Raw genomic sequence first — 26,462 nt, 5'->3', positions numbered from 1 at the left:
TTGCTCTCTCCAACTCCCTGCAGGGAGGTTGTAGCCAGGAGGGGGTTGGTCTCTTCTCCCAGGCACCCTGCACCAGAACAAGAGGACACAGTCTCAAGCTGTGCCAGGGGAGGTTCAGGCTGGAGGTGAGGAAGAAATTCTTCCCAGCAAGAGAGATTGGCCCTTGGGATGTGCTGCCCAGGGAGGTGGTGGAGTCCCCATCCCTGGAGGTGTTGAGGAAGAGCCTGGCTGAGGCACTTGGTGCCATGGTTGAGCTGATCAGATGGTGTTGGGTGAGAGGTTGGACTTGATGACCTCAAAGGTCTTTTCCAACCTGGTTATTTCTGTATTCAGGATGGGGATTCATTTGTCACAATGTCTTTTTCTCAGAGATTCTTTCTATAGAGAAATGTGACTGAGACTTCCAGGCCAGCTTGAACTTTCCTCCCCACCCCTCTTGCATTTCCCACCATGAAGCATAACCACAATGGAGAAGATGCAGTCTTCTGTCTGCTCTTTATGACATTTCTCTTGTGGTTTGGAAGAAGTGATTCTCCCTTTCCCACCTGCCCCTCTTGCTGAAGGCTTCCTGTTCACAGCTGATTGATAAGTGAATGCATCTTCCAGATATGCTTTATTGCTTTTTTCCTCCTTTCTTTCCTCATTCCTGAAAGGAAGCAGTGAGGGAGAAGAAATGGTCTGAAATGAGGCACAAAAGCAGAGATTTATGGAATGATGAGAGCAGACTCAAGGGACCTCCAGGCAAAAACAGTCTATCTGGCTAGCCCAGAAAGCCAATCCCATCCAGGGCTGTAGCAATACAAGCAGAGCCAGCAGGGCCAGGGAGGGGATTCTGCCCCTCTGCTCCACTCTGCTGAGACCACAGCTGGAGCTCTGGGGCCAGTTCTGGAGCCTCTGTGCCAGGAAGGATCTGGAGGGACTGGAAGGTGTCCAGAGAAGGGCCAGGAGGAGGAGCAGAGGGCTGGAGCTGCTCTGCTGTGAGCACAGACTGAGGGAGTTGGGGTTGTGCAGGCTGGAGAGGAGAAGGCTCCCAGGAGACCTCATTGTGGCCTTCCAGGATCTGCAGGGGGCTCCAAGAAAGCTGGGGAGGGACTTGTGAGGGTGTCAGGGAGGGATAGGACTGGGGGGAATGGAGCAAAACTAGAAGTGGGGAGATTGAGATTAGATGTGAGGAAGAAGTTGTTCCCCAGGAGGGTGGTGAGAGCCTGGCACAGGTTGCCCAGGGAGGTGGTGAAAGCCTCCTGCCTGGAGGTGTTTGCAGCCAGGCTGGATGTGGCTGTGAGCAACCTGCTGTGGTGTGAGGTGTCCCTGGCCATGGCAGGGGGGCTGGGACTGGCTGAGCCTTGAGCTCCCTTCCAACCCTGACAGTTCTATGACTAAACTGCTCCTGTTCCACCAGCACTATTTTTGCAGCCATCCCAGAGCCTGGGGCAAGACCCTCAGCCAGCCAAGACACCACCCAGAGGAGCTCAGCCCTGGCCAGCAGCCCCAGCCAGCACCCGTGGAAGGGATTGGGAGGAGTCATTGATGCTGGCCCTAACAGCCGGGGGGCCAGCAGGCCCCCCGGCCTTTGTAGTCACCACCACCATCACCCAGTGTGCTCCAGGGGCACTGACCTGAGATGAGAGGAGGATCCTCAGCCCAGATGGGCTCAGCTTGGGGCTTCAGCCTCCCCTGGTGGGGATTAAATAGGGGAGTGGGTGGGGAGGGGAAAGTGGCCACACCTGGGGTGGGAGGAGAGCGCAACAGAGCCCAGGTGCTGTGGGTTTGAGGGCCCAGGGAGGTGGTGGAGTCACCTTCACTGGAGGTGCTCAGGAAGAGCCTGGCTGAGGCACTTGGTGCCATGGTTGGGTTGATCAGATGGTGTTGGGTGAGAGGTTGGACTGGATGATCTCTGAGGTCTTTTCCCACCTGGTTAATTGTGTGATGCTGAGCTGGGATTAGGCCAGGGGCAAACAGCAGGATTTCTGAGATTCTGCATTTCAGGACCCTGCTGTGCTGGGGGTGACACAATGTGGAGCACAGAACCAGCACCTGATCACCTGCTCCCCTTGCATCTTGGTGGTACAGGGTGACACAGGTTCAGTTACCAACTGTGCACAGCTTGCAGCTGCTGAGGAATTAATGAGGAAGCAAAAAGTCCACCTTGAGCATTTGCTTCTCTCTGATCATGGTTGAATGGAAGATGCCTGTGGGAGATGTGGGATGTTCACAGCACAGGCTGATTCACCAAGTGCTGCCTGGACTGACTTAGTCACTGGTTCTTAAGCTCATCCATGTCCACAGGTGCAGGAGTGGTCAGGCATGAGAACAGGCTGCCCAGGGAGGTGGTGAAGTCACTGTCCTGGAGGGGTTCAAGAACCATGTGGCCATGGCACTGTGGGAGATGGCTTAATGGCCATGGTGGAGTTAGGTCGATGGTTGGACTCGATGATCTTGGAGGTCTTTTCCAACCCAAACAGCTCTATGATTCTGTGAGTCTAAGGTCATCAAGTCCAACCACTGACCTATGAAATGTTTCCAGCACAGAAAACATCCTGAGCAGAAGCAAGGATCATGACATGAGGAGAAAAACCAAAGCCTGTTCCTCAAACATCCTGCATGTAATTCACAGGACCACAGGATGGCAGGAGCTGGAAGGGACCCCTGGAGATCATCAGTCCACCCCCCCTGCCAGAGCAGGAGCACAGAATCCAGCACAGGTCACAGAGGAACACAGTCAGAGGGGTCTTCAAACTCTCCAGAGAGGGAGACCCCACAACCCCTCTGGGCAGCCTGTTCCAGAGCTCTGTGACCCTCACAGTGAAGAAGTTCCTCCTCGTGCTGAGGTGGAGCCTCCTGGGCTGTAGCTCATATCCAGATGAACTGCAAAGCAGCAGTGTCTGGGTGGAGGTGGCAGGAGCAAAGTGCCAGTGTGGTGCAGAGCTGGTGACCCAAGACCCTGCAGAGCCCTTTGGGAGCACAAGAGGGGCCCACAGGCAAGGCTCCCCTGATGCACAACCCCCACCCGTGCCCGCTGGGGCTGCCTTCATGTGTGCTGAGGCACTGGAACAGGCTGCCCAGAGAGCCTGTAGATGCCCCTCCCTGGAGGGGTTCCAGGCCAGGCTGGATGAAGCCTCGAGCAACCTGGGCTGGTGGAAGGTGTCCCTGCCCAGGGCAGGGGCTTGGAACTGGATGATCTTTAAGGTCCTTCCCAAGCCAAACCAACCTGTGCAGCTGGGAACGGCCAGCGAGTGCCACGGCCACATCCTGGCTGCTTTCACTCGTGGGGTGTGGGGCTTTTGTTTTAGCCAACTGGGGTCAAAAAGCAAACCTCTGCTGTGCTTCAGGAGGTTTGCTTTGGCTGGACTCTGTAAGCTGTACGGGTTGCTTCCTTTCAGCTTCCTGACTTTGTGGCCTAACGGGTTGCGTTGCCCACAGGCAGGTAGCCACATCCAGACCTTGATGGGTTCGCAAAGCCTGCAGCACCGGAGCCGAGAGCAGCAGCAGCAGCAGCAGCAGCAGCAGCAGCAGCAGCAGCAGCAGTATGAAGGCAACATGAACAAGGTCACCATCCAGCAGTACCAACCACCACTGCCCATCCAGATCCCCTCCTCCCAGACCTCCCGGGCACCGCAGACGGGGAGATGTCTAATCCAAACCAAGGGGCAGAGGAGCACCGATGCCTACCAGGAGCAGGTGAGGAAGTGGGGCTAGAAGATGACTTGTGGGCAGTGGTGTCAATCCAGGCTGGGGGGTGATGAGATTGAGAGCAGCTCTGCAGAAAAGGACTTGGGGGTGCTGCTGGATGAGAAGCTGGATGTGAGCCAGCAATGGGCACTGGCAGCCCAGAAAGCCGCTGGCAGCCTGGGCTGTGCCAAAAGCAGCTTGGCCAGGATGGAGAGAGGTGATTCTGCCACTCTGCTCTGCTCTGGGGAGACCTCAGCTGCAGTGCTGGGTCCAGCTCTGGGGCCCCCCAACACGAGGGGGACATGGATCTGCTGGAGTGGCTCCAGAGGAGGCCACTAAGATGATCAGAGGGGTGGAGCACCTCTCTGATGGAGACAGTCTGGGACAGCTGGGGCTGTTCAGCTTGGAGAAGAGAAGGCTCCAGGGAGGCCTTAGAGCTGCATTTCAATATCTGAAAGGGACACCCAGGAAGGCTGGAGAAGGACCTTTCATGAGGGTTTGTGATGATAGCACAAGGGGCAATGGCTTGAAACTAGAGCAGGGTGGATTTAGGTTGGACATCAGGAGGAAGTTCTGCACAGTGAGGATGGTGAGACACTGGAACAGGTTGCCCAGGGATCAGAGAATCAGAGAATCAATCAACCAGGCTGGAAAAGACCTCATCACATCCAACCTGTGTGGCTGAGGCCCTGTCCCTGGAGACATTCAAGATCAGACTTATGTGGCCCTGGGCAGCCTGATCTAGTTGGAGATATCCCTGCTGACTGCAGGGGAGCGTTGGACTGGATGACATTTAGAGGTCCCAGAAGGTCTCCCCACAGTCTTCTCCAGGCAGAACAACTTCAGTTCCTCAGCTACTCCTCCCCAGCCCTGTTCTCCAGACCCTTCCCCAGCTTTGCTGCCCCTCTCTGAACCTGCTCCAGTCCCTCAAGGTCCTTCTTGGAGAGAGGGCTCCAAAACTGAACGCAGCATTCAAGATGTGACCCCACCGGGTCCCAGCAGGGGAGGGAAAGGGCTTGGGTGAGGAAGGTGCCACTGCCTGGGCAGGTTCTCATCTGGGCATCAGCTCATCTTGCTGTATCTTTTTAACCCAGTTTTGTGTGAGGATAGAGAAGAATCCTGGCCTTGGATTTAGTATCAGTGGTGGAATCAGTGGACAAGGAAATCCGTTCAAACCTTCTGATAAGGTAAGTGTTCAGCTTCTCTCCTCAAATTGTCCTCATTTTAGAGAGCCACAGAGTGGGGACAGAGAGGAGGGAAGGGTCTGGGTTCTTTATTGCACTTTCATGTCACTAATTCCAGATGTTTTATCCCCTACTTGGCCTTCTCTTTTGTTAAGGGATTATTGGTGGTGCTTTTTTCAATCCTAACTTCCATCTTTAAGAGGTGGAGAAACCACTGCAGAGTAAGAGGAAGCTTAGTAAAAATCCCTCCAGTGATGGTAATCAGCTACAGAGGGCTTCAGGGCTAGGGAATGGCCTCTTTAAGCTGTGAATTCACCTGGCTGGTGGTGTAAAACTGAGTGGAGCTTGCTGGATTACAGCTGGAGATGTAAAATACTCTTGGGAAGACCAATTTAAGACAACCTTCATTCCTTGCCATTTCCTCTTTTGGTGGTTTTTGGTTTGGATTTCAAGAGTCCTTCCATTCAATGCACACAGCTCTCAGGCACTGCAGCAGCTGCCCCCTCAGCCCCATTTCTGTGGCCTCCTTTGAGACTGCACATGGCAATTACATTTTGTACCATCCTGGGCTTTTCTTTCCCCATGGTTTAATGTATGGCAGACTCATGGAACTGTTCTGCTTGGAAAAGCCCTCCTGAGATCACTGGGTCCAGCTCTCAACCCAACACCACCAGGGCCCTTAAACCATGTCCCCAAGTGCCCTCTCCACAGGTTTCTTGACACCTCCAGGGATGGGGACTCCAGCACCTCCCTGGGCAGCCTGTTCCAACACCTGACCTCTTCTGCAGTGAACATGGTTTTTCTACTGTCCAACCTAAACTCCTCTGGCACAACTGCAGGCCATTTCCTCTCACTTGCTGCTTGGGAGAAGAGACCAACCCCCACCTCTCAGGGAGCTGTAGAGAGCCAAAAGCTCTCCCCTCAGCCTCCTTCTCTCCAGGCTGAACACCCCCAGCTCCCTCAGCTGCTCCTCACCAGCCCTGTTCTCCAGAGCCTTCCCCAGCTTGGTTGCCCTCCTCTGAACCTGCTCCGAACCTGCTCCAGCCCCTCAAAATCCTCCTTGGAGTGAGAGCCCAAACCTGCCCCAAGTACTCAAGCTGTGGCCTCACCAGTGCCCAGCCCAGGGGCACAATCCCTGCCCAGCTCCTGCTGGCCACACCAGTGCTGATCCAAGCCAGGATGCTGGTGGCCTTCTCAGCCACCTGGCTCATTTTTGTGTCCTTCTTTGAGACTTCAAATGAAGATCACACTTCACACATCACAGTTTGGTGGGGGGTTTTGGATGGTTTCATGTCTGATGCCAGAATTAAGCTGGAGTTCCACTGATATCAATTGAAATGGATGCCCCCTCCCCAGAGGTGTTCCAGGCCAGGCTGGATGAGGCCTTCAGCAACCTGCTGTAGTGGAAGGTGTCCCTGCCCATGGCAGGGGGTTGGAACTACCTGGCCTTTGAGGTCCCATCCAATCCAAACCAGTCTATGGGTCTATGAAATGATTAAAGAGAGGTCCAAAGCCCACTCTGGGTGAGTCTGCACAGCAATGTGTAGAGAGCCTGAGTGTCATCACTAGCAGAACTGCAAGTTTGGGTGCAAAGGGAGTGGTGAGGAGTCAGATTGAAGGCATTAATCATGAAACCTTTCATTTTGCTGTGCTGTGACTCTGAAACACTGCTTCCCACACCTCTAAATCAGCTTGATCATGGTTTAAATGTCACAGAAGTGGTAAGAGGACGAGGCTGCCTCTCTCCATGGGTGCCAGTGATGAGTTGAAGTCATGCATATTGAATCTGTCTGCAAGCTGCAGTCAGTGGGGCTGGCAGTGAGTAAGCCTCTGCTCAGTGACCTCAGTGATCACCAGCATGACAGTGAGATGCCCTGAAGCAGTCACTCATTTCAATGGCAGCCTGGTGTCACCAGTTAATGGCATGTGGATGACATAAAGCAGCCCATGGCTCTGCTCCTGAGGAAGCCAGGCTGTTAGGAAGTTCACAGAGCCAGTGGCCAGCACCTGGCTCCATCCCCCAAGGAGATGAGTGATGTGCATGGTGATCCCAAGCAGGGAATCTCTCTGCTGCCTCTGGGAGCAGTGGGAACAGCAGGAATTCAGGCTTGGGGCCTGCTCTGAGGTGTTCACTCAGGGTGCCCATGGCAAAGAAAGGCAGAGGATGCAGGAGCAGAGGGTTGTAGGAGCTGTGGGACACGTTCCAAATGGGTTCATACATTCATAGGCTGGAAGGGACCTGAAAGATCATCCAGTTCCAACCCCTGCCATGGGCAGGGACACCTCCCACGAGAGCAGGCTGCTCAAGGCCTTATTCAATGTGGACTTGAACACCTCCAGGGAGGGGACACCCCAAGATTTGTTCTGGGGGGTTTATTAACTTGTTTTACTGAAACTCTGCAAGCACATCTCAAAATATCCTTGAGTCCTTGGTGGGTTTTTATTGCCCCTTTCAAAGTCCTTCACTCCTCAGACACTGGATTCAGTGACATGCCCCCAACCACTGTCCTGGATGCCTGTGGCAGGGGGTTGGCACGAGATGATCTTTGAGGTCCCTTCCAACTCAAACCATTCTGTGAATCTCTGACCATCAGGAGAGCTTTTACATGTCTTTGGGTCTGGTGGCTTTTCCCTGAAGAAGGAAAATGCTTGTTCCATTTTAATTACCCTCCTGACAGCCCTGCTCCTCTTGCCCTGCCTATACTGGACATTGCTTTCATATCATGTCACCAGGGGATGGGGCAGAGGAGGCTCAGGGGAGACCTTCTTGCTCTCTCCAACTCCCTGAAGGGAGGTTGTAGCCAGGTGGGGGTTGGTCTCTTCTCCCAGGCAAGCAGCACCAGAACAAGAGGACACAGTCTCAAGCTGTGCCAGGGGAGGATTAGGCTGGAGGTGAGGAAGAAATTCTTCCCAGCAAGAGAGATTGGCCATTGGGATGTGCTGCCCAGGGAGGTGGTGGAGTCCCTAGCCCTGGAGGTGTTTAGGAAGAGCCTGGCTGAGGCACTTGGTGCCATGGTTGAGTTGATCAGATGGGGTTGGGTGAGAGGTTGGGCTCGATGATCTCTGAGGTCTTTTCCAGCCTGGTTAATTCTGTGTTCTGCAATTGTGTATCTACCTCCTCCCTGGGCAATTTTGTGCTGTGGGGTTTGAACTTCAAATGACTTTATCAAATAATTTGAGGTGATAACTAGCCCAAGAGCACAGAGAGCTGCTACAAACCCATCCCAGGGTGGGCATACAGAGAGATTAGAAGAAGAGTTTCGTGTCCAGCCATGGCTAGGGTATTTAAAACCCTCTAGAGAGCAGTTAGGGAAGTTTGGGAAGTAGTTCTTGGTGCTAGCATCCTAACCTCCTGTTACTTCTGACTTATAGGGTATCTTTGTTACTAGGGTTCAGCCTGATGGACCAGCATCCAGCCTGCTCCAGCCTGGCGACAAGATCCTCCAGGTAGGGGCAGATTCCATTGCTTTGCACCTCAAAATGAGTCAGTGATGATGCTTGAAGGACAAGTTACCTGCTAGATGTGCTACCAGGGTGCGTGGGGATCGCTTTAAACCCAAATGGTACGAGCAGAACTTGAGGAGCTGGTCTCAGACTGAACAAAACCAGCTGAAGACAGAGTGGGGATGTGGAAAAGAGGTGGTGGGAAGTGCTTGTCCCACAGTCCCTGTGCTGCTGGTGGGGAGATGAACCAAACCCAGGGAGCACACTGGGAGCACAGCAAGGACTGTCATAGAATCCTTGAAACCTGGAATCCTAGAATCCTAGAAACCTGGAATCACAGAATCCTAGAATCCTTGAAACCTGGAGTCACTGTGTCCTAGAAACATGGAGTCACTGAATCCTAGAATCCTAGAAACCTGGAATCACTGAATCCTAGAAACCTGGAACCACTGAATCCTAGACTCCCACAAACCTGGAACCACAGCAGACTAGACTCCTAGAATCACAAAACCCTGTAATCCTAGAACCCTACAGTCACAGAATCCTTGACTGGTTTGGGTTGGAAGGGGCCTCCAAAGCTCATCTAGTCCAATCCCCTGCAGTAATCAGGGTGTCCCTGACTCAAGCAGGTTGCTCAGAGCCCCATGAAGCCCAGCTTTGAATGTCTCCAGGGATGAGGCCTCCACCACCTCCCTGGCCAACCTGTTTCAGTGTTCCACCATGCTGATAATGAAGAACTTCTTCCCAATGTCAAGACATTCAAGTCAAATTTGATGGCCCCTGAGCAACTTGGCCTAGTTGCAGATGTCCCTGGTCACTTCAGGGGGTTGGACCAGATGACCTTTAGAGGTGCCTTCCAACCCAAGGCATTCTATGGTTTCCCTCATTTCACCTGGGGATGCTGAATAGTGTACAAGGATGGCAGCAGCAGCCTCCAGCACAGGCATGGAGCACAGGAAAGGGTTAATGCCTGCAGCCTGTCCCCAGAGTGATCCCAGTGACACCATTTCAACTCTCAAGTAAAAATAATCCTTCCTTTTTCCCACCCCTGCTACCAGCACAAGGAGGTGTGGGCAGAGAGGAGCTTTGCAGGCAGCTCCACAAGCACAAGTGTCTGAGAAAGCAAAGCAGGGTGAGAAGTTCCCCCTGTGCAGCTGGTGTGACCCTGGGGGAAGGAGATGGAGTGGCTTTTCAGGGCAGAATTGCAAGTGGCAGTATTTTCTGCCTCTCTTTTTGCTGCTTTAGCATTTCTGAAAGCACTCAGACTGCACCCAGCCACTCCTGGATCCACTGCTGGGCCATGGCAGTCCCTGCGTGCCCTCCAGGGAGAACTCAGCTTCTTGCTTCCTTGCTTTGCTTCCTGGGACCAAGGTTTTCCTGGCTTCCCTTTCTGACACAAAGGACTCTGCATTGTGTTCTGGAAACACAGAGCCCAAGCCTATTGAAATGGCTCTCTTCTTTTTACCACTTGCTTGTTTCATTGGATTGCTCATTTTCATCATTCCATTCTTTGGGGGGTTTTGTTTTACTTGTTATTATTTTCATAGGAGTACCATAGGATCAGTCAGGGTTGGAAGGGACCACAAGGATCAGCCAGTTCCAACCCCCCTGCCATGGGCAGGGACACCCCACACTACATCAGCCTGGCCAGAGCCTCATCCAGCCTGGGCTTAAACACCTCCAGGGACAGGGTCCCAACCACCTCCCTGGACAACCCATTCCAGGGCTTCACCACTCTCATGGGGAAGAACTTCCTCCCCACCTCCAGCCTGAATAGAATAGAATAGAGTAGAATAGAATAGAATAGAATAGACCAGACCAGGTTGGAAGAGACCTTCAAGATCATCGAGTCCAGCCTATCACCCAACAGCACCTAATCAACTAACCCATGGCACCAAGCACCCTGTCAAGTCTCCTCCTGAACACCTCCAGTGATGGTGACTCCACCACCTCCCCAGGCAGCCCATTCCAGTGGGCAATCACTCTCTCTGTGTAAAACTTCCTCCTCCCCTCCAGCCTGAATCTCCCCACCTCCAGCTTCATCCCATTCCCCCCAGTCCTATCACTGCCTGAGATCCTGAGCAGTCCCTCCCCAGCCTTCCTGTAGCTGATTTTATTCTTTTATTTCATTTCTCTTTTCCTTTCTATTTGCCTGTTTTACTCTTTGATTTCATTTCTATTTCCCTTGTTATGAGCTCATTTTATTCTTTTCTTTCTATTTTAATTTCTATTTTCATCTGTTTTCTCTTCCTTTATTCTCTTCTTTCCTTTAACTCTGTTCTAGGTTGTTGTTCCCCTCCTGTTTTTCCTTGTGTTGAGGGGTAGCAAATGCCACTCTCCTGCTTTATTCCTCACTTCGAGGGTGATGAATGGGGTTTGACTTTGCACTCTGATGGTGCAGGCAGGGCTGGGGCTCAGCCTGAGCAGGGCTCCTCCTTTGTCACAGCATTTCAGACTCTCTGGCAAGAACATTTTTGCCACTTCCTTCTGCCCCTGCCTGCTGCCTGCTGCCAGGTGTTGATTTATGCTGTGGCAAGCTCATTAATCTCATGCAGGAATTAAGAGAGTGATAAAGACACAACTGTGGCGAGGGAGATTTCAGCTCTCCCATCCCAGTGATGCCTTCAGCTGAAAGGATCTGGCTCCCTAGGCAGGCAGGGCCTGAAATTATTCATGCCACTGGCATCACTTCTTCCCCAAGCCCCTCTGCCACTCTCATCATCACCTCTGCTTGCCTTTCTCTCATCAGACAAGCCCCTGCCAGAGCCCTGGGCTTCCTTGTAGCAGCTACTGCGTAGGAGGAGGCTCCTGCACACAGAGGCTGTCTTGTCACTGTCTGCAGCCCTTGCCTGCAACAAGTGCTTCTGACACCAGTCTCTGCTGGTGCTCCAAAGGAGGAATCACCTTCTCCTGTTTCCTCCCTCCTAACCCCCTCCCTCCTCATGCTGCCTGGAGGTGTTTAAGCCCAGGCTGGATGAGGCTCTGGCCAGGCTGATCTAGTGTGGAGTGTCCCTGCCCACGGCAGGGGGGTTGGAACTAGATGATCCTTGTGGTCCCTTCCAACCCTGACTGATGCTATGATACTATGCCTGCCCTCTCTGCTTTCAGTATCACCTAGACCTTCATGCTGCACATTGATAGAACAGTTTGGGTTGGAGGGGACCTCAAAGATTGCCTAGTTCCAACCCCCCTGCCATGGGCAGGGACACCTTCCACTCGACCAGGTTGCCTTGTGCAGCCTGCCCTTGAGCAGCCCTCCCCATCCTGTCTGTCTGACACTTTGTCCCCAGTGTCCCCAGTACTGGAGCACCTCCATGTCCATGCACCTTTTGGGCATCCACACAGTTTCCTCAAGCTGACACAGAAGAAGGCATCAGAGCAGGGCTCCAGGGGGATCACTTTAAACATTAATATGGCAGGCCTTGCTCAGCAGGGTGCTGTCAGGAGGAGCAGAGTTGTTCCTGGCAGACACTTATGCAGCTCCAGTGAATGGAGAGATTAAGAGGCTTGACATTGCCTGAGTGGAATCACAGAGTTATAGAATGGTTTGGGTTGGAAAAGACCTCTAAGATCATGGAGTCCAACCAGCAACTCAACCCCACCATGGCCATGAAACCACATCCCACAGTGCCATGGCCACAGGTTTCTTGAGCACCTGCAGGGCTGGTGGCTCCAGCACCTCCCTGGGCAGCCTGGAAAGATCCAAGGCTTTACTTCTGCTTTGTGCTCAAACAGTCTAAGGATTCCTTTTTACCATGAGCTTAATTGTATGGGAAAAGCCAGGACCATGGTTCCCAGGGGATGCTCTCAGTGGCAATTCTTTATTACCAAACCTCTGAACACATTTTGTGGGGGTTTAAAATGCACCCTTGAGACATGCAGCCTGGAAAGGCTGCCATGGGCAGGGACACCTTCCCCTAGAGCAGGTAGCTCAAGGCCTCATCCAACCTGGCCTCAAATGCCTCCAGGGAGGGGGCAGCCACAACCTCCCTGGGCAACCTCTTCCAGTGTCTCCCCACCCTCACTGCCAAGAATTGCTTCCTAATCTCCAGTCTCAATCTCCCCTCTTCCAGCTCAAAGCCACTGCCCCTTGTCCTGTCACTACAAGCCCTTGTAAAAGTCCCTCCCCAGCTCTCCTGTAGCTCCCTTCAGGTACTGGAAGAGTGCTCTAAGATCTCCCCGGTGTCTTCTCCAGGCTGAACAGGCTGAACTCTCTCAGCCTCGCTCCACAGGGGAAGTTCCCAGCCCTGTGATCATCTTTGTGGTCTCCTCTGGACCCACTCCAACAGATCCATGTCCTTCTTCAATGATCTTAAAGGTCTTTTCCAACTGAACCAATTCTCCTATGAACAGATTCTGGTCCTCACAACTCCAGAAGGCTCCACTGGGACCTGGAGGGGACTAGAACTGCTCTTTCTTTCCTTTGTCTGACACAAGCTCTTAATGCTCTTGATTTGATAAGTAGGAATGATTCTCCCATTATTAAATCAGCACTTTCAGTAGGTGCCTTTGGAGGAGGAACTGAGCAGTTGTGTGGTTGTACAACAAGGAGAGAGCAGCTCTGGCAACCATGTCATGGGCTTTGGCCACCATACAGTCAAGAGCTCTAAGAACCCTCTCAGTTTGGTGGCTCCACAATTCATCTCAAAACTCATGCATTCTCTTTGCCTAACCACTGGAAGTAAATAATAACCCTGTGTGTAAAATACACCTGCAGATGTCACAGGGGTGTCTAAGCCTTGCAGATGTGGTGCTGAGGGATGTGGTTTCTCTGTGTCCTGTCACAGTGTGTTTGGTGGAGAGCAGAGCAGGAAGGAAAGCAGCAGATCCTGGTGATCATTTATTCAGATGATGAATAACAACTCCCTCTGGGTGTGCCCTGCTTAGGTATTTTTGGATGTGCAGCTCCTACAGCCCTCTTCCACACAGAAATGTTTCCTGCAGGAAAGAGCTTTCTCCATTAGTTAGAGCAGGATCATAGAATCAGAATTGTCAGGGGTGGAAGAGACCTCAAGGGCTCAGCCAGCTCCAACCCCCTGCCATGGCCAGGGACACCTCACACCACAGCAGGTTGCTCACAGCCACCTCCAGCCTGGCTGCAAACACCTCCAGGCAGGAGGCTTCCACCACCTCCCTGGGCAGCCTGGGCCAGGCTCTCACCACCCTCATGGGGAAAAGCTTCTTCCTAACATCCAATCTCCATCTCCCCATTTCTAGCTCTCCTCCATCCCCCCCAGTCCTATCACTCCCTGACACCCTCAAAGGTCCCTCCCCAGCTTTCTTGTAGGCCCCCTTAAGAACCCCCACAACATTGTCCTGTACCCTTTGAGGATGAGCAGGCAGCACTGCCCTGCTCTGGAGTTGCCATTTTTACTCTGAATGAGCCTAGAATCACAGAATTGTTTTGGTTGGAAGAGATCTGTAAGATCACTGAGTCCAACCATTAGCCCAGCACTGCCAGGGCATCACTAAACCATGGCCCCCAGCACCACATCTCCACAGCTTTGAAACCCCTCCAGGGATGAGGACTCCACCACTGCCCTGGGCAGCCTGGGCCAGACCTTGCCAACCCTCAAGGGGAAGAAATTGTTCCTCATGTCCAACCTAAACTTCCCCTGGTGCAACTTGAGGCTGTTTCCCCTTGTCCTGTCACTGTCCTGTCACTGTCCTGCCACACCAACTCCCACCTGGCTCCAACCTCCTTTCAAGAGCTGTAGAGAGCCAGGTGGTCTCCTTTTAGCCTCCTTCATGCCATGCTGAACAACCCCAGGGTCAAAAGTCAGATAAGGTTGCCCAGAGAAGTCGTGGAGGCTCCAACCCTGGAGGTGTTCAGGGCCAGGTTGGATGAGACGTTGAGCAACCTGGTCTAATGGAAGGTGTCCCTGCCCATGGTAGGGGGCTGGAAGTAGCTGATCTTTAAGGTCTCTTCCAAACCAAACCATTCTATGATGCTAGAGTCTATGATTTTAGTTTCTATGATTCTGTGATGCTACAGTCTATGATTCTATGATGCTAGAGTCAATGATTCTATGACAGTCTATAATGCTAGGCTTCTATGATACTAGATTCTGATTCTATGATGCTAGAGTCTATTATTCTAGAGCCTATGAATCTAGATTCTGAGTCTATGATGCTAGAGTCTATGATTCTGATTCTATCCTCTATGATTCTAGAGTATGAACATAGATTCTATGATTCTATGATGCTAGTCTATGATTCTAGGATGCTAGAGTCTATAATTCTAGATTCTATGATTCTATCATGCTAGAGTCTATGATTCTAGCCTCTATGATTCTGTGATTCTAGTGTCCATAATTCTATGAGTCTATGATTCTATGCTGCTAGAGTCTATGATTCTATGATGCTAAAGTCTTTGATTCTATGCTTCTATGATGCTAGAGTCTATGATTCTAGAGTCCACAAATCTAGATTCTATGATACTGATGCTAGAGTTTATGATTCTATGAGTCTATGCTTCTATGATGGCTAGAGTCCATGATTCTATGAGTCTTTGATTCTATGATGCTAGAGTCTATGATTCTGGAGTCTGTGAATCTAGAGTCTATGATTCTATGCTTCTATGATGCTAGAGTCTACGATTTTAGCCTCTATGATTCTATTATTCTGGAGTCCATGAATCTAGATTCTATGCTTCTAGAGTCTAATACTCTGGAGCCTGTGAATCTAGAGTCTATGATTCTATGAGCCTATGATTCTATGAGTCTATCTATGATTCTATGCTTCTCTGATGCTAGAGTCTATGATTCTGGAGTCTGTGAATCTAGATTCTATGATACTATGAGTCTATGATTCTATGAGTCTATGATTCTATGAGTCTATCTATGATTCTATGAGGCTATGATGCTAGAGTCTATGATTCTAGAGTCTGTGAATCTAGAGTCTATGATTCTATGCTTCTATGATGTTAGAGTCTATGATTTTAGCCTCTCTGATTCTATTATTCTAGAGTCCATGAATCTAGATTCTATGCTTCTATGGTGCTAGAGTCTATGATTCTGGAGTCTGTGAATCTAGAGTCTATGATTTTAGCCTCTATGATTCTATTATTCTGGAGTCCATTAATCTAGATTCCATGCTTCTATGATGCTAGAGTCTATGAGTCTATAAGTCTGTGAATCTAGAGTCTATGATTCTCTGAGTCTATGATTCTATGAGTCTATCTATGATTCTATGAGGCTATGATGCTAGAGTCTATGATTCTGGAGTCTGTGAATCTAGAGTCTATGATTCTATGCTTCTATGATGTTAGAGTCTATGATTTTAGCCTCTATGATTCTATTATTCTAGAGTCCATGAATCTAGATTCTATGCTTCTATGATGCTAGAGTCTATGAGTCTATGAGTCTGTGAATCTAGAGTCTATGATTCTCTGAGTCTATGATTCTCTGAGCCTATCTATGATTCTATGAGGCTATGATGCTAGAGTCTATGAGTCTATGAGTCTGTGAATCTAGAGTCTATGATTCTATGCTTCTATGATGTTAGAGTCTATGATTTTAGCCTCTATGATTCTATTATTCTGGAGTCCATGAATCTAGATTCTATGCTTCTATGATGCTAGAGTCTAATACTCTGGAGCCTGTGAATCTAGAGTCTATGATTTTAGCCTCTATGATTCTGTTATTCTGGAGTCCATGAATCTAGATTCTATGCCTCTATGATGCTAGAGTCTATGAGTCTGTGAATCTAGAGTCTATGATTCTCTGAGTCTATGATTCTCTGAGTCTATCTATGATTCTCTGAGGCTATGATGCTAGAGTCTCTGATTCTCTGAGTCTATCTATGATGCTATGACTCTATGATACTAGAGTCTATGCTTCTCTGCTTCTCTGCTCTCATCTGTTCAGACTCCATGACCTTAGGGACCTTTTCCCAGCCACACAATTCCCTGACTCTCTGCCCCCCTCTGGCCTCCCTCCTCCCTGTGCTTGTCTTGCAGGCCAACGGACACAGCTTTGTACATATGGAGCACGAGAAAGCTGTTCTACTACTGAAGAGTTTCCAGAACACAGTAGACCTAGTTATTCAACGTGAGCTTACTGTCTAAATATTTTTATATCAATAGCAGATATGTCTAAGCCAGACCTAATGTTCAGATTTATATACATAGGGTTAAAAAACAAACAAACAAACAAACAAAAAACCAAACAAAAGGAAAAAAACAAAGGTTCTTTTTTTCTTTTGGTTTTGTTTGCCAATTGCTGGACCAATGGCAAAGGGTAGTGCCAAAATGTATCATAGTCTATGTTAGTACCAAGCAGCTGGGAGAAGGGGAGAGAGGGGGGAAAAAAAAAATGACCAAAAAACCACCCCAACCCCCCCAAAAAAAACCCAAATACTATCTCTTAATGATATCCTGATATTGTTCATGTGTATCAGTTTGAATTGTCAGCCTCTGGCTGGGCATTGGTGCAGGGGGTTGGGTTTTGTGGGTTGGGTTGGGGTTGTGTTGGGGGTTGGTTGTTTTCTTTTTAACCAATTTCATAGGATTTGGAAACATTGAAGCACATTAAAACACAAAACCAAACCAAACCAAGAAGAAGAAGAAGAAGAAGAAGAAGGAAAATCCTTTAGGAATCCTGCTGTCCATCAAAAACACTGCCTCAAAGTTGTAATATGCCTTTCTAAAGGGACAAAGTAACAGCCCTCATCTATAAAGCTGTACTTCCCATGAGATATTTCTACCATGTCACATACAGAGAATAAAAACTAATAATAGAGAGAGAGAGAGAGAGAGAGAGAGAGAGAGAGATAAAATAAAGAGAGTATTTTCCTAAGCACCTCAAAGAAAGTATATATTAAATGAAATGTACTGATGTTGATTTATTTTCAATGCAAAGATGTTCTATGCCTTATGAAAATACCTGTACATATGCAGTGTGTAGAGCTGGCTCCAGATTAAGCAGTCCAAACTGGCACTGGACAGGGGGAGAGGATTGAGAAGCTCCACTCTCAGCTGGGGGGGGGTGCCCAGAGAGGAATAACCCCACCTGGCAACTGGTTTAACTTCTTCCTTTGCTTTGATACTTCCAGTTGGTTCCACGTGGAGATCCCTCACGGGTCAGCAGCAAGCTGAGGCAGGTCTGGGGGAGCAATGGGGGAAGGTTGTGATGGGGGGCAGCAAAACTCCTTCTGTTGCTGCTGGTTTTATAGATGCATAGAATGGGTTGGGTTGGAAGGGACCTTAAAGATCATCTAGTTCTAACCCCCTGCCATGGGCAGGGACACCTTCCACTGGATCAGGCTGCTCAAGGCCTCATTCAGCCTGGTTGTGAACACCTCCAGGCAGGGGGCATCCACAACCTCCCTGGGCAACCTGTGCCAGTGTCTCATCACCCTCACTGTAAAGAATTCCTTCCTAATTTGATCATTTAACCTGCCAATTGACAATTACAGGCCCTGCACTTACATTCTCCATTCCCTCCCAGTCTCCTGTACTTCCACTCTGCTCCAGGCTGTGCTGGTCCCTGCCTGCTGTGCTCACCACCACTGTGGGTTTAACCCTTTACACAGCACATTATTTAGAACTACAGAATTGTTTCAGTTGGAAAAGACCTCTGAGATCATGGGGTCCAACCATCAGCCCAACACCACCATGGCCATTAAACCATGTCCCACAGTGCCATGTCCACACATTTCTTGAACACTTCCAGGGGTGGGGACTCCACCACCTCCCTGGGCAGCCTGTCCCAATGCCTGACCACTCTTGCAGGAAGGAAATTGTTCCTCATGTCCAACCTAACCCTCCCCTGGCACAATTGCAGGCCATTTAGCAGTCCCTTGGGAATGGAAGGGAGCAGATTTAGCCTGGGCCATGATGCATGGCAGGGGAGCAGCAGGTGGCACTGAGCCTGGGCAAAGCCTTCCCAGTGTGAAAGCCCTTTCAGGTCCAAGTCACGGTGCTGGGACAGCACAGGATGGTTGAGCATCCTGTGTCCATCACATTTATAACCCACAGCAAGGAGTTCAAACACAAGACAGCTTCTCACATGATGCTTGCAGGGATCCTGTTCCCACTGAGCTGCAGGGAGAGGAGCAGGAGGCCCTGCTTGCTCGAGTCTTCTCCTACTGGATCAGAAACACCCAGGGGACTGTAGCTACAGCACAAGGGCAGGGCCAGGGACAGCATCCCAGAATCCCAGCAGGGTGGGGATTGGAAGGGACATCAGTCAGTCCAACCCCCCTGCTTAAGCAGGGCTGCCCTCAGCAGCTTGCACAGGATCCCAGGGAGGTTTGTGAGTCTCTAAAGGACACCATTTTCCCTCTCTGCTTGTCAGAAGCCCTAGAAATTCTGGACCCCCCTGCTCCTCCCATCCACTCTCACTCTCTGAGCAGGTCACTATCTTCCCAAACAGGCTTCAAAAGGCAATGTGGCTGTTGGGTGCAGTGCCCTCTGCTCTATGGACCTGTCACTCCTGGGATCACAGAATGCTTTGGGTTGGAAGGGACCTTAAAGATCATCCAGTTCCAACCTCCTGCTGTGGGCAGGGACACCTCCCACTAGCCCAGGTTGCTCAAGGCCCCATCCAGCCTGGCCTGTCCAACCTCTCCCCCAGAGGAGAGCCTTGTGGGTTTGTGCTCCAGCTCTGTGCAGAGTGAAGAGGAGGCTGGAGCTACAAGCAGTGCTGTCACCACTCCTGCCAGCCAGCACCTCCCTAGCAGCACTAAACACATCCATGGCTGCTCCTGCACAGGTTGGGGTCAGAGGGGCTCTTATTCCTGAGCTGTAAGGAGCTCAGTGGTCCTGCTCCTGTGCTGCCCCATCACCTGTGACACACAAATTCCAAGCTGGCTGAATCATGGAATCCCAGACTGGTTTGGGTGGGAAAAGACCTTTAAAGGTCATCTAGTCCACATCCCCTGCAGTCAGCAGGGACTCAGCAAGTTCTCCTCTGTACCCAAAACCCAGTGGCCAACCTGGTAGGACCTGGTTTGGTTTTCTCTGGTCACAAGGCAGCTCTTAAAGAGAAAAAAAAAGAAAGAAAAAAAGAGAACAAAACAAGGGAGTAAGAAAAAGAAAATTAGGTGGGAAAGGGTAAAAAAGGGGGGAAAAAAAAGAGAGAAAACAAAAAAGGATGAAGAAAAATAAAACTAGAGAGAGAGGGGGAGAAGAAAGGAGAGAGGAAATACAAATGGGGGAAAGGAAGGAAGGAAGGAAGGAGGGTAAAAAAAAGGAGAAAGGAAAATGAAACTGGGGAAAAGAAGGAGAGGGGAAAAAAACAAAGGAAGGAGAAAAGGAAAAGCAGAAATAAATGGGGGAAAAGGACAGGAAGAAAAAGAAGGAAGAAGACTAGGGGAAAGGGGGGGAAGAAAAAAGGGAGGAAGGAAAAAAAGGGGGGGGAAAAAAGGAGGAAGAAAGAAATAGGGATAAAAAAGGAAAAAGAGAGGGGAAAAAGGGAGAAAAGGGGGAAAAATGGAACAAGAAAATGGGGGAGCAAAAAGGGAAAATATAGGGGGAAAAAACAGGGCCAGGGAAGGAGAAAAAGCTGCTTCCAAAATGCTTTTCTTATTCTGAGGAAAAAAGTTGAGCCCAGGCTGCCTGCAGGAGTCTCCAGTTTGAGTCATTTTCCCATCTTCCCATTCCCAGCCTGCAGTTTGCAGCTGGGTGTTGATCACCTCTGGCATTTAGAAGGCAGCTGTCCAGAATCCCAGCACAGTGGGGGCTGGAAAGGACCTCTGGAGATGATGGTGATGCTGTGTTAGGCAAAGCTGAGAGCCCTGGGGCTGTGGAGCCTGCAGAAGAGCAGCCCCAGAGGGGAGCTGAGCAATGCTCAGCAAGAGCTGAAGGAGCTGTGGGGGACTAGAGGATGGGGCCAGACACAGTGGTGCCCAGGGACAGGACAAGGGACAATGGCTATGAACTGGAAGCCCTCACAACTTCTTTGTTGTGAGGGTGCTGGAGGCCTGGAGCAGGCTGCCCAGGGAGGTTGTGGAGTCTCCTGGTGTGGAGAGCTTCCAACCCCCCCCCGGCCATTGTGCTGCTGGGCAAGCTGCTGTGAGTGCCCTGCTTCAGCAGGGGAATTGGACTGGATGATCTCCAGAGATCCTTCCAACCCCCACCATGCTGGGGTTGTGTGAGAACAGCTTTGCTGATGCTGAACAACCTCACCTGAAAAGTGAGAGCACTCATGTTCTGGCACCCCACTGCTCTGGCAAAACCCCAGCCACAAATCACTGCATGGAATGCTCAGGAGCTGGCTTTGCTCTTACCACAAAGCACTTTGAGTGCAGAGCCCTGCCTTGGTCAAAGCTCTCTGGCATGCAATGCAAGGTTACACTTGATGATCTTGGGGGTCCCTTCCAAGTGAAACTCTTCTATGTTTCTACAGCATTTAGTGACCTTCTGCAGCCCCCCAAAGCTGCTCTCTAGAGCTGTGGGTATAAATGTCTACATCTGATACAGGTTCATGCAACAGGGAGTGCAGAGAGTGTTAAATGAAACCCCAGATGTCCCTCACATGGAGGCCTTGGTCTCCAGAGAAGATCTGAGGTTGGGCTTCAGAGGTGTCTATTGCAGGAGGAGGGTCAGAGCTTGAGGTCTGTGTTGGAAGCTCAGTCCAGGAGCACATGGGGGTTCTGTGTTCCTCCTCTCCCACAGGCAAGCCCTGCAGAACAGAAAGAGGGTTTGACACAAGTGTCCACATCCATCTTAAAGGTCTTTTGCAACCAGAGAGATCCTGTGTCCCAAAAGTCACAAACAGGCACAGGAGGTGACAAGCCTCAGTCTTAGGCTGGGGAGTCACCACCTGCCTCAGCACCAGAATAAGAGAGGTTGGAAGGGGGCTCTGGAGAACCTCCAGCCCAACACCACCTGCCAGAGTAGCTTCACCTAGAACAGGCTGCACAGGATAGAATAGTTTGGGTTGGAAGGGACCTTGTCTAGTTCCACCTCCTCCCCTGACTCCAGAGATGAAGTCTGACAGAGCTGAAGTTTGAGCTCCCTCCCCATGAGTTAACATGTCCCAGTGCCCCATCCCACCTCACCACTCTTCCCCCAGGCTCCTGCCTCCAAGCCCTCCACGTGAAGCGAGCGCACCAGGCTCAGGCCATCAGCTGCAAGGGTTCCCTTCCCTTCCTTCCCTGAGTGGAGCACAACGTCAATGATACAACTTTCAGGGCAGTAGTTTGGATAGGATATCAATCAATTGGTGGTTTGCTTTTTGTTCTGAGCACCTTTGGGGTTGGCTCCCTGTGGTTGACACCAGGGTGGCACCCACCCCAGGACCGGGTGGTGTCTCCTCTGCCAACGTCAGGGGTTCATGGAACGGCCAACGTCAAAAGGCAGCACCTGAGAATGGTTGAGTTTAAAGCAAAAGAATCAAAACAAGGAATAATCATTTTTTAAATAGATCTATTCATAAAAAGCTTTTTTTTTGTTTGCCATTCCTCATCCTGGACAATTCCAGCCCAGAAGCTTGGAGTGAACAATATCATGGCATTGCATTCTCATTCCCACAACCCTTCCAAGCTGTCTCCTCACAGATTGCAGCAGGTTGGAAGGGACCCTCAAAGATCATCTTGTCCAACCCCCCCCGGCCCTGCAGGCAGCAGGGACACCTCCAGCTAGATCAGGCTGCCCAGAGCCACAGCAAGCCTGACCTTGAATGTCTCCAGGGCTGTGGCCTCAAACACGTCGCTGGGCACCTCCAGCAGCACCCAAGCTGGCCACAACCCTGCAGCACCTGAGGCTCCATCTTCCCTCCAGGGAGGGGGCCTTCCCTGCCTTGGTGCTGGCACAGGGGTGGGTGGCCTCACCCCAAAGCCCTCCCCACCACCACCCCACCCCTCCCAACTGAACCCCTTCCCCCAGCCCTCCCCTGGGTTTTCTACTCGTGAGTACTGTATCCAGTTGAGAACCAACAGCTTCCTTTATTACAAGATTTTACCATTTTATAAGAGACATGTTTAATTATGATGGAGATGGCTGTATTGTAATTAATATTTTGAGATAATTGTGATTTTGAGCTTCAATTCTATACAGAAATAAGAAAAGAGAAAAAAAAAATATTAAAAATGGTCATTTGGGTTCTTTTTTTCCTTTTTTTTTTTGTATGTGTTCAAAGATTGCTCTATTAACAGCAACAAAAAAAAACAACACCACCACACTTTACCTGTCCTCCTCAGTTGGAACCACAGCATTCCTGTAAATAAAGCTGAATGAAGAAGTTATTTATTACTTTATGAAGATAGATTTGTGAATGTACTCTGAACAAAAAAACAAAAGAGGAAAAAAAAATGAGGAAAAAAGAGGAAAAAAGAGAAAAAGGAGGAAAAAAAAGAGAGGGGGGTAAGGAGAGGGGGGAAAAGGAGAGGGGGGAAAAGGAGAGGGGGGAAAAGGAGAGGGGGGAAAGGAGAGGGAGAAAAGGAGAGGGGGAAAAGGAGGGGGGGGAAAGGAGAGGGGGGAAAAGGAGAGGGGGGAAAAGGAGAGGGGGGAAAAGGAGAGGGGGGAAAAGGAGGGAGGGGAAAGGAGAGGGGGGAAAGGAGAGGGGGTGAAAGGAGAGGGGGGGAAAGGAGAGGGGGGGAAAGGAGAGGGGGGGAAAGGAGGGGGGGAAGGGGGGGAAAGGGGGGGGAAAGGAGAAATAAAAAGAGAAAAAAAGAGAGAAAAAAAAGAAAAAAGAGAGAAAGGAGAGAGGAAAAAAGAGAAAGGAGAGAGAAAAGAAGAGAGAAAGGAGAGAGAAAGGAGAGAGAAAGGAGAGAGAAAGGAGAGAGAAAGGAGAGAGAAAGGAGAGAGAAAGGAGAGAGAAAGGAGAGAGAAAGGAGAGAGAAAGGAGAGAGGGGGAAAAGAGGGGGGAAGAAGAGGGGGGAAGAAGAGGGGGGAAGGAGAGGGGGGAAGGAGAGGGGGGAAGAAGAGGGGGGAAGAAGAGGGGGGAAGAAGAGGGGGGAAGAAGAGGGGGGAAGAAGAGGGGAGGACAAAAGGGGGGAAAAAGAGGGGGGGAAAAGAGGGGGGAAAAGAGGGGGGAAAAGAGGGGGGAAAAGAGGGGGGAAAAGAGGGGGAAAAAGAGGGGGAAAAAGAGGGGGAAAAAGAGGGGGAAAAGAGGGGGAAAAAGAGGGGGAAAAAGAGGAGGAAAAAGAGGGGGAAAAAGAGGGGGAAAAAAGGGAGGAAAAGAGGGGGTTAAAGAGGGGGCAAAAGGGAGAGGAAAAAAAACAAAGAAATGAGGTTGGGGTTGGGTTGGTTTCTTTTTCTGTCTGTCTTTCTTTTTTTGCCAAAACTTGAGGGGGGGCGGGGGGGGAACCAAACCAAACAAAGAAAAAGCTGCTTCATTTCCTGTGCACAAACCCCCACCAAGCCCCAACCAATACAGCCAAGAAGGAAACCCTTCTGCCTGCAGGTCCCACAGCGAGCCCCGCGCCAGCGCTTCAGCTCACTTCCGCTTCGCACCGGGCGAGGTTGTTATCCCTTCATCCAGTTTGAAGCCAGTTTGGTTTCTCTCCTGCAGGAAAGCAGGGGGCAGGGGAGCTGAGGTGCAGGACTGGGTGTGTGGGGGACGGGGTTTTTGCTTCTGTACATAGGAGAACAAGGACTTACAGGGCCTCCAAACCGATGCTGTGCAGCGTATAGCAGAGCCGTTTTTGGGCTTTGGTGTACTCAACTTTTTCAGAATTTAAAGAAAATGAAAAGGAGAAAAAAAAAAAAAAAAAAAGGAAAGGGAAAAAAAAAAAAGCCAAAAAAAAAAGTGTTTTGAATAACATTTCAAAAGTCTCTTTATTGTATAAACAATAAAAATGTCACCTTATTGTAACGGAGCCTTGGGCGTCTTTTGTGGGGGAAGGAAAGCGGCTCCCAGGTGCCAGCACCACACCTGGCTTGGGACCTACAGGATCACAGAACTGCTTGGCTTGGAAAGCACCTCTGAGATCATCCAGTCCAACCTTAACCCAACACCACCATGGCCATTGAACCATCTCCCAAATGCCATCACCACACATGGCTTGGCACCTATGGAATCATAGAATTGTTTGGGTTGGAAAACACCTCTGAGATCAGCCAGTCCAACCTTAACCCAACACCACCATGGCCATTGAACCACCTCCCAAATGGCAGCACCACACATGGCTTGATACCTATGCAATCATAGAATTGTTTAGGTTGGAAAAGACCTCTAAGATCATCCAGTCCAACCTTCAACCCAACACCACCATGGCCATTAAACCATCTCCCAAATGCCATCACCACATGTGGCTTGGGACCTACAGGATCACAGAACTGCTTGGCTTGGAAAGCACCTCTCAGATCATCCAGTCCAACCTTCAACCCAACACCACCATGGCCATTGAACCACCTCCCAAATGCCATCACCACATGTGGCTTGGTACCTACAGGATCATAGAACTGGTTGGCTTGGAAAACACCTCTAAGATCATCCAGTCCAACCAGCAACCCAACACCACCATGGCCATTGAACCATGTCCCAAAGCACAATCACCACACATGGCTTGATACCTGTAGAATCACAGACTTGTTTGGGTTGGAAAACACCTCTGAGATCATCCAGTCCAGCCTTAACCCAACACCACCATGGCCATTGAACCACCTCCCAAATGCCATCACCAGACATGGCTTGGGACCTACAGGATCACAGAACTGCTTGGCTTGGAAAGCACCTCTCAGATCATCCAGTCCAACCAGCAACCCAACACCACCATGGCCATTGAACCATGTCCCAAAGCACCATCACCACACATGGCTTGATACCTATGGAATCATAGAATTGTTTGGCTTGGAAAAGACCTCTGAGATCACCCAGTCCAACCTTAACCCAACACCACCATGGCCATTAAACCATCTCCCAAATGCCATCACCAGACATGGCTTGGGACCTACAGGATCATAGAATTGGTTGGCTTGGAAAACACCTCTGAGATCAGCCAGTCCAACCTTCAACCCAACACCACCATGGCCATCAAACCATCTCCCAAAGCACCATGCCCATTTATTTCTTAGTATCATAGTATCAGTCAGGCTTGGAAGGGACCACAAACCCCCTGCCAGGGGGTTGGGTTTCCTTCAGGCTTTAGGAACAGGTGAGAGGCTGTGGATGAACCCTCCCTGGAGGTGTTCAAAGCCAGGCTGGATGGGGCCTTGAGCAACCTGGTCTAATATGAAGTGCCCCTGGCCATGGTGGGAGGTTGGAACTAGATGATCTGATCTTCAAGGTCATAGTATCACAGTATCACTCAGGGCTGGAAGGGACCACAAGGATCAGCCAGTTCCAACCCCCCTGCCATGGGCAGGGACACCCCACACTAGATCAGCCTGGCCAGAGCCTCAGCCAGCCTGGACTTAAACACCTCCAGGGACAGGGCCCCAACCACCTCCCTGGACAACCCATTCCAGGGCTTCACCACTCTCATGGGGAAGAAACTTCCTCCTCCCCTCCAGCCTGAATCTCCCCACCTCCAGCTTCATTCCATTCCCCTTAGTCCTATCACTGCCTGAGATCCTGAGCAGTCCCTCCCCAGCCTTCTTGGAGCCCCCTTCAGATACTGGAAGGCCACAATTAGGTCTCCTCAGAGCCTTCTCTTCTCCAGACTGAACAGCCCCAACTCCTTCAGTCTGTCCTCACAGGAGAGGTGCTCCAGCCCTCTGATCATCCTTCTGACCCTTCTCTGGACACCTTCCAGCACCTCCAGATATCTGTAGAATCAAAGAACTGTTTGGGTTGGAAAAGCCCTCTGTGATCACTGAGTCCAACCTTCAACCCAACAGCACCATGGTCATTAATCCATCTCCCAAAGGGCCATGCCCATTTATTTCTTGATATCTGTAGAATCAGAGAATTGTTTGGGTTGGAAAACACCTCTGAGATCATCCAGTCCAACCAGCAACCCAACACCACCATGGCCATCAAACCATGTCCCAAAGTGCCATCACCACACATGGCTTGATACCTATGGAACCATAGAATTGTTTGGGTTGGAAACACCTCTGAGATCACCCAGTCCAACCTTAATCCACCACCACCATGGCCACTGAACCACAGAATCACAGCATTGTTTTGGTTGGAAGAGATCTCCAAGATCACAGAGTCCAACCATCAACCCACCACCACCATGGCCACTGAACCACGTCCCCCAGTCCCATGGCCACACACTTCTTGAGCACCTGCAGGGCTGGTGGCTCCAGCACCTCCCTGGGCAGCCTGG

The 26,462-nt window shown here is 50.5% G+C and overlaps 1 protein-coding gene and 1 long non-coding RNA gene across 5 annotated transcripts in view; one reads left to right on the top strand and one right to left on the bottom strand.

Annotated features, from left to right (window-relative positions):
- LRRC7 (leucine rich repeat containing 7) overlaps positions 1–19,608 on the top strand; it is a 184,552-nt gene extending 164,944 nt beyond the window's left edge. For 3 of the 4 annotated variants that reach the window (XM_068164632.1, XM_068164630.1, XM_068164635.1), the window contains 4 exons: positions 3,421–3,678; positions 4,764–4,856; positions 8,226–8,300; positions 16,258–19,608. In XM_068164632.1, coding sequence (XP_068020733.1) covers positions 3,421–3,678; positions 4,764–4,856; positions 8,226–8,300; positions 16,258–16,365 — 534 coding nt within the window. In that variant the 3' untranslated portion in view covers positions 16,366–19,608. The remainder of the gene's footprint in view (positions 1–3,420; positions 3,679–4,763; positions 4,857–8,225; positions 8,301–16,257) is intronic. The other variant, XM_068164631.1, reaches the window with a different exon arrangement.
- LOC137454553 (uncharacterized) lies at positions 17,232–21,640 on the bottom strand. The gene is made up of 3 exons (XR_010990643.1): positions 21,492–21,640; positions 20,777–20,923; positions 17,232–17,401 (listed from the first exon to the last, which is right to left on the bottom strand). It is a non-coding gene; the product is annotated as an uncharacterized lncRNA (long non-coding RNA).
- Between the last annotated feature and the right edge of the window lie 4,822 nt (positions 21,641–26,462).

This window comes from Melanerpes formicivorus, unplaced genomic scaffold (assembly GCF_026170545.1).
Source record: "Melanerpes formicivorus ecotype bairdi unplaced genomic scaffold, bMelFor1.0.p_v2 SCAF_81, whole genome shotgun sequence".
NCBI lineage: Eukaryota > Metazoa > Chordata > Aves > Piciformes > Picidae > Melanerpes > Melanerpes formicivorus.
Note: the sequence above shows the minus strand (reverse complement) of the source record. Positions and strands in the feature narration are given on the sequence as shown.